Here is an 8,611-nt window from a genome sequence, read left to right on the forward strand (position 1 = left end):
GATCACAAAATTATAAAGGAATAATTTCAAATGTACAAAAATGACCCTGAATAGTTAGCAACTATTTTGATAGGTAGCTTTCATGGAAGGACCCAACTGACCTTTGCCACCAATAAAAATACAAACAAAAGAAAGAAAGGAAAATAATTAAGCTGTTATTACCAATTAGCCCCAAATAGTATGGAACTATTAATACTTACAATATCGATACCAAGTCCCAAATAGACATTTCTCACTCCTTAATGCCCAAAATAAAGAAATGAAAATTGCTTCCTCCAAATAATACCTTAACACTTGGCATTCAATGAGAACTTGAGTTGTTCTCTTATCCAGTAGGTAGATATATCTTTCCGCTGCCAAGTTACCTCTTGAGTGTGAGACCTGTTTATGCTGTTTGTCCTGTGGATTGGTTGAGTTCCTGCATAGACACTACAGTTCAACAACAGCCGAACGACTTTTGAGTTTTGCCTAGCCGCCACAACCACTGCAGCTTGCAAGGCCCGGCAAGTATAATATCCAGCAATTAGCTGCATTAATTAGAAGAATAAAGCTGTTGTTAAATCTCTTGGATTTTTCTCTCTGCCGATTGAAAACAGAAATCGTGGGCGATTTTAATAGACTGAACCAGCAGTATAGGTTGGAACATCCTTCAACACAGCTGCATTAATTTGATATACATATAGATATAGTCATTCAATTCATCATTAACTCAGAAGTGTGCCTTACGAATCTTGACTTTTAACAATCAACGTCATTCATATTGTCTATACCATTTGTCTTTAATGAGGCTCTTTTCTTGATTGGTCAAAGTCGACTAGTGATTTAATATGTCTGCCAAGTGCCAAGCATTTTCTTGTAATAGTATATGCTTTCATCATTGGAGATTTGTTAAGGAAAAAGAGTCTAATCCTAGATAGATACAAACTCTTCTAATCTGTAGTAGTTGTTTGACCACTTCCACAGATGATGGGGATGAACCAAGTCATAACATAGATGCGAATCAATAATATTCCAGCTGCTTCAGTTGCCCTCTTTTACCTAACTCCTGTTGTCAAGTCATTTCCAATTTTTGAAGGAACAATTCTCTGGAAAGCTAGGAAAAAGGAAGAAAATAAATGTTTTGATTGGTGGATTTAATAATTTTGTAGAACCCAAAAGAATTCCGTGAGATCTTCACATCAATACCTTATATTTAGGGAACGTGAAATTAAGATGGGTAATGGGAAATTATCTACATCTATCGGCAAAGGCAAAAATGATACTATAAAATGAGTATGAAATAGTACGTATAAAATGTCAAGGTACGATATTTTTAACAAGTTAAAATTAAAAAAAAAAATAAAGAGCCTTCATTGGATTTCAAGAAAGGAAAGTTCGATATCGTGAGTACTACCCAATACAATGTGAATATGTGATCACAAGTCACAACCAGTTAAAATCATCACTTTCTTACATTTTTCTTATTGGTCATTTTCAAATTGCATCAAGATAAAATGGGCCATTGGTGAGAAAACTGTGAAAAGAGGAAACTTTCTGTAAGGCCTCTGAACTATCGCCTTCGGTACGGTTTTGGCTCCTCAACTATCAATTGTCGCAAATAATCTTCTTAAATTAAAAAAAAAAATGCTTACTTTAAAGATTTTTGTCATTTTTTGGCCGTTAGAAGTGACGTCGACCAAACAAAAAATAACCTACAAAAATAGCCTAGAAGGCCTCATTGGCTGATTATTTCATCAAATTAGGATTAGAAAGGTGAAAGACGGAAGAAGATGAATAAACAGTAAACGTCATGTTATTGGTTGACTTAATATAATTGATCTTTAATCAAATCCTGGATTGTTTTTTCTGTTTGGTAAGTTTTGCCCCTAATTCCATTACATTTAATGCCTAAAATTGACGAAAATACTTAAACTAAACTTCTTTTTTTTTTTTTTTTGTATTCAAGGGCTCATTTGCAACAATTTATAATTGAGGAATCAAAGCCGTGCAAAATAAATAGTTTAGGGGCCTGCCAAAAAGTTTCCTCTGGTAAAAGTGACGGTACAGTCTACAGTAGCATGCAAGTGTTTTTGGTTGCCTTGGTGTTGCCTGCCACTTTAATGACATCAATTAGTGTGAATTGTTAAAGATGTTCAGGGCAGGAGTATCAATTGCGCTTTCTGAGTCGAATTTTGGCAAGTTCAGTTATAGGCTCACAAATTATACAAATTTTTGAGTTTCCAACTTTCGGACTTTGAGCTTAAATTAACAGGCTCAACCTTAACTCATACTATTATATGAATTTTGGGCTTAAATCCCTCTCGATCCAAATTCATAATTAAATATATAAGTATACATAATGTATATTTAATAATTATGAATTACTATAAATTTATATATAAATGATTAACATTTTATATTATAGTATGTATACTTATTATTATTATAAATATTAGTATATATTTTATTTATAGAATCATATTCAGATACGGGTTTGGTCTTAATCGAACCTGATTCTAGTAAAATCCAAATTCGACTAATATTTAGTTTGGATCTAACATTTAGATCTAAATTCTGCTTGGCGAAATTAAAACTTAGGCTCAATAAACTTCTTTCCTAGAAAACCAAGCGCTCCTGTGAATTTAGAAGAAATCACACATGCTGATACACGTTGATGAGAGGTAAGATTTGAATCCTTAATCTTACACCTCACAATCCATGTAGTGACCAACTACTTTAGAGGAAGTTGGTTGATGATGTCTACCCGAAACAAGGTTGTCTTGTCCAGCAAGTACTCCCTCTTTCACAAAGCAACTGTTATAGTAGTAAATGATTCCACATATTGCAAATACCCTACCTTCCCTGCTAATTTAGAGAGCCATTCTGCATATGATTTACCGACATGTCTGCTACTTATTTTCGCAAGACAAATGTATGCACACACTCTTTTTCTCCACGCTTCTAACTTTTGTCTCGGTGGAATCCGATCATTTCCAATTTCTTGATACGAAATTTTGATTCTTCATTCTCACGACATCGAAGGCATGAAGGATTAATGCTATAAAAACTTACTAAAATGAACATCCCAGCACTGAACTCGTAATGTTCCATACAATCTGCTAACAGAATTCCGGTGTCACTTTCTCATTGCAATATAAAGATTATGCTCAACATTATGATACTAAGGCAATCCAACTAAAAACAGCATACAGATTACATGGCTCAGATGATGAATTTGTTTGGTGCCTCGACCTTTGCAAAATTCCGACAAAAATTAGCAGAAGTTACAACATGATATATATGGATAATAGACTGGGGGATTCCTCTCATGGATCAAAGGACTTTGGCGTGACTTCGTCATTGTGGCATAACTGGCACCAAAGTTGTAACTGAGCCCTAAAACTAAGGAAAGAATTTGGCTAGCCTGTCTGCTTCATCTTTATCCCTCATTATAACCAATGAAGAAACCTTTGATCAGAAGAATCCCCAAAAAATGAGGAAGATAAAGGTTCCTTCTGAACCGATGGATTTGAAGATTAGTCAATTTCAATTGTTTTCCTTCCTGTATGCTGCTATCTGCACTGATTTGACTCTGATTTCCATTCTTCAAGAAGCTTACTTAAAGACTTTGATAGCTTTTTGAAATGAGGACCTGGCTTCAAAACATTGACATTACCCCATTGAGAGCAAGGATCCGTCAACCATTTGTTCCGCCCTGTGCACCATGCCCCAGGCGCAGGTCGGTTACTGCCACGTTTGAGGATCTTCTCATCAACCATGTCCAACACCGGGTCATCTTTTGCAAACTGTCTGGCGAAAGCAGCACCACTCTGAACCATCCTCTCATAATCTGATGTGCTGAGGAAGTGGGGCTCCATTTTAGGTGGGTCATCCCAAACAAAATATCTTAGGTCACCATTGACAGTCGTGTTCTTGAATTCATGTGAGTTGCAAATAACTGTATGGAAGTAGACTTCTTCAGACAACATTGTATTCGTAACATACATTAAAATGGTCCGAGGGAGATTATCCCAACCAAAAATGCAGAACTCAAGGAAGGATCTGCTCAACATGACCCATGGTGAACCTGGAAAACAAAAGAGCTTTAAATGAGTAATTGATTACTATCTACATTCTTTATGAAATCTCATTATCCATTAAATGCACAAGCAGCAAGTTGCCTGTAAAAACTCGGAAAGCATCAGGCATTGGCCGCTTTTCGGTTGCATGGAAGATCTGTGTTCTTCTTGCCAAGTATATCCCTGGATCAACCACAATTGGCTCAATTCTTTGACCCCTATGATAACATCATTGAAAAACATTGTTTAGGCATTGGTTGGAACGAATATATTCTCATGACTAAAAACAGCAACAAGGGTTTGCCTACCCTTTCCACCCGAGGTCACTGGTGTGGTCAATGAAATTCAGGTCTCTCCTAACAGATGAGAACACATGGGATAAGTCTGAAAGCACATTAGAAAAGCATTTGATAATCAGCACAAGGTAAATAGAAACACAACCTACTACAATGAACAAGCAAATAAGAAGATAAGGTATTCCTGATAACCATGTAAAAAGGTGTTATGAAGACAATCAAGATATTTATGACCAAGAAGATGATTAATAATAATACCAAACATCCAGAGAAGACATAGAGCAAAGTGCAGGAGCAGGACTTCATCTAATCAATGACACTAAGGAACTAAAGAGCAGCAACAACTTTATCATGCTAGTACTCAAGCAGTTTTCTTGACATCTAGGACTGACTTATCAGTCACAATGAAACTCTATTACTAGGACTTCAATCAGATATAGAGCATAATATGTCTACCACTAAGTCCTCAGTTAGAACTGCAGGGGCCTTTTATCCTGCTGCACCAGTACCCAATGCTTGATCTGTTTCTTTCTAAATCTTCACTCCATAACCCAGATACTATTGGACCATGAAGGTCCAAAAATGCTTCCAACGTCTACACAAGTGGTAGTCATCATCTCTCATACACAATAGCCTTCACCAGTGAAAAACAAGATGCAGAGCAGCACTTTGGACAGCCCTCATCACATCCTATATGAATAATCACACTGGTTTCTGGCTTATGCTATAATAGCACCAAGCTTGCCATTCACCCCCACCCCAAAAGAGAGAGAGAGAGAGAGAGAGAGATCACAATAAAACAGGAGGGGTGAAAAAAAGGACAATCAAGAGAAAAGAAAAGGCTCAACTGAATGCATGGGTTTTTCCATTCCATCATCACTAAATTAATACATTTCAGCATCATCACGAAGCTACTCCAAACGCAGTCCAAAGTGCAAAGGAATGGCATACACCACATGCATCTTACCTCATGCTAGCACCAAAAATATATCTGAAACTAAATCAGTGATATAAGTTGCTATAATCTAAATCAGCAGCTAAGAACATTAACCAAATGCAAAAGGTATGATATGGTATAAGAGGCATAGCAGCAGGTCATGGTACGACCAATTTAGAAAGTAATCTTCATGTATCAGTTGTGCACCAGATACGCAAACCAAGTGGAAAAATGATCACCTAAGAAGTGTAGAAGTCCATACTGCCACAAAGGCCAAAAGCAGAGTAGTAACTGCCACAAAGGCCAAAGCAAAATAACAACTTGTCCAGACTAACCCATAGTTACACTTTAAGCAAAAATGGCATTATTCTACTCATCTCACCCAAAAAAATGCGACTCTCTAGCATCAACAGTAATCCAAAAAGCCTACATCCATATGTCCTAAATTTTGTAACCGTTCAAGTATAGACAATTGTTTAAACGTCATTGAAAAACAAAGCGATTTCAATATTCATGTCTCATTTATCCGCACCATAAAAAATATGAGAAAGAAAAGAAGGCAATAGCAAGTACAAATTCTAACCATCCTGACAAGCCATGTATTAAAATATTTGTCTCCAATTCTTAACCTCACTGATCATTCGACATTTATGCACAATGTTTGAATCTATTACAAGGTTAGATCATATACAGCAAATTCAAAAATAATCAAGGCATAGGCAAGTCCAGATAGACAAAAGAGCAGTAGAAAAGATCACAACTTGTTAGACCTAGATACTGAAGTACAAGCAAAGTTCCATACGAACAGGCCAGCAATGTAAAGCATAACCTCGGGATATTTATAAACAATGTCGCTCTGCAATTTGAGCATACTGTACTACAACAACAAAAACTAGTTCTATCCCAAAGGAACCGTTACTCCCTTAAGTTTGCAAGCAGATCAAACAGATACGAATCCCTATTGAGCTACAGATAGCAAAATTCACCACACCTTTCATTCAAACATAGCATTACCAATCAAAGAAATAAAACAAAAAATCTTTCGACAAACAAAAAAAGAAAAAGCCAAATATGAAACGCATTCGGAAACGCAAAACTAAATCATACCATCTTGAGTAATCAATGGATAATCCAAGGCACTGAGGGTAATAAACCAATCCCATCCCTTATCCACCTTCAACAAAATCGCAGCAGCCCGTAAAACAGCAGCTATATTACTAGACCCCATGTAAGTAACAGGATCAGGCTTCCCAATTACATCTACATTCCCAAAAGCCCTGACAGCAGGAACAGAATTCACCATTGCCCCTAATTTTTTCCTTTCAATATCCGACCCATCTGCACCAATGTGCAATAAGTACCTATTCCTGGGATGATAAACAGCTAAAAAAAGTCTAAAAATCCGATTCGCATCGCCGCGGCCACCGGAGATATAATAAGCAAAAGCAGGCGGATGGCCGGGGCCACGGTCGACTGATAAAGTATAAGGTTTCTGAGAGGAATATGAGTAGAAAGATGAGCTTAGACCGCAAATTGATGAGATAAATATCAGGAATGATAGGAATGCAGCAGAAAACAGTGCAAAAAGCCATTTCTTTTCTGCCCCCACACCCATAATAATTCTACAAAACTGTCAAAAAGATCTGGAAGAACCCTTTGGAGCATGGAATGAGATGATGAGAATTGCTACGCAGAAATGCAAAAGGATTGGATTTTGATTATCTGCGATGATAAAGATTGGATTTTTATAATCTGGGATGGTGAAGTTTGGATTTTTAAGGACATGAATGTCAGTTTTGGGCAGGATCTCCTTGAATTCTGATGTGCTATTTTTAAGTTTTTGGAATCTGATCCCGTGGAATGTAGTGTGTGTTTTTCTGGGTAGATTACTGCGTGATTCTGAAGAAGAAGTAAATGGTTAGGGTTTGAACTTTGAAGGAGAGCAGCAGAGCTGGCGGTGGGATTTAGTTTAGGTGGTTGGAGAGATGAACACACCAAATCTGTGCATTTTGCAAGAGTGACCGTATTTTGTAATTAAAACGGAAACTTTACTACTTGTGGGGAAGCACCTACTTATTAATGTTTTCACATTCACTCACACTTTACAAGACTGTATAGTTTTTGTCCCAAGACAGCAGCATAATTATTGATTTAAGGATTAAAAGTTTTGGACATATGCAAAAAGAGAGAGTAAAAATATTCTTTAAAAAGCAACTATTAATGCGGTTAATATGGATCATAAGATTAACATTGGACGTAATGTTAATTAAGGAAAGCGTAAAAATGCAAGATAGGGTGATAATTACGAACGTGTGCATTTATATGATAAATTAGATGTTATTTAGATGTATTAAACGAGCGTTCATTAAACACTAATATACAAAACCCTTCAAAATAAAGGATTATGAGGTTTAAAAAAGAAAAAGGATACAAGTCGGGTCCTATGTTGCTATAAGCAGCTATAAAAGTTGAATGCCTCGCAAGTCAATGATTTGGAATCCTCTTTTGTGTCACCAACATTCAAGATTATGACAAGAGAGAAGAAATTCATCTTCGCTACTATGTTTGAAAAGTAAGAGTTTTTATGTTGAAAATTAATACTACCAATTAATGAAATTTTAGCACCCCTCTAAGAATAAGTTAGGGGTTAGATTTGCCACGAGGAGAAATTTACCCAAAAAATGCTTTTCCACTAAAGCCAACTGACCATCCTAAGTTGAACTCTTTTTTTACCTAGTAGTAGCATGTTTTCTTAACGTATTAAAGTGGCAAGTTTCCATTACCAAGGAAATGTGACATCTAATCTTACGTTAAAAACACTACTACTCAAAGCTGTTTAAGTAGTTATAAGTGATAAGTACCCGAGCCAGGTTTATTTAAGTGTAAACTTTGGGGCCCTAACTAATCCCAAAATAATTAACTCTCTATTATGCCATTTCTTCAGGCACAGTTTACTTATCATCTTCCACCAAAGAAATTTCTGAAGCAAAGTGAATTTTGTTTTTTGTGTTGATTTCACGTCGTGTAACATCCTTAGGGAATATTCTTCCCTGCCAAAATCCTATATTTTAAAGCACTAATCAAGATTAATCTGGATAAAATATTTCTTAATCTGTTGGGGAGGTCATGTGCCAGGTAGATTTTGGATTAAATGCATGTTAGGTTTACGAGGACAACGAGATTTATGTCCCCACAATCTTCCATAATAATCCTTTTCTATTGCTATAATAATGTACTAATACCAAATGTTCTGATCTCACCAGTAGAGCTGTTAAGTTAATCAAGTAGCTCGAAAGCTCGTTAGAGCTCGGCTCGTTAAG

At 36.3% G+C, this 8,611-nt stretch overlaps 1 protein-coding gene across 1 annotated transcript; it reads right to left on the reverse strand.

Annotated features, from left to right (window-relative positions):
- Positions 1-3,099: 3,099 nt before the first annotated feature.
- LOC113717323 (beta-glucuronosyltransferase GlcAT14A-like) lies at positions 3,100-7,340 on the reverse strand. Its single transcript, XM_027242118.2, has 4 exons — positions 6,399-7,340; positions 4,367-4,442; positions 4,161-4,276; positions 3,100-4,066 (listed from the first exon to the last, which is right to left on the reverse strand). The coding sequence occupies exons 1-4, from the start codon at positions 6,904-6,906 to the stop codon at positions 3,552-3,554; spliced, it is 1,215 nt and encodes a 404-aa protein (XP_027097919.1). The 5' UTR covers positions 6,907-7,340; the 3' UTR covers positions 3,100-3,551.
- Positions 7,341-8,611: the final 1,271 nt, after the last annotated feature.

This window comes from Coffea arabica, chromosome 11c (assembly GCF_036785885.1).
Source record: "Coffea arabica cultivar ET-39 chromosome 11c, Coffea Arabica ET-39 HiFi, whole genome shotgun sequence".
NCBI lineage: Eukaryota > Viridiplantae > Streptophyta > Magnoliopsida > Gentianales > Rubiaceae > Coffea > Coffea arabica.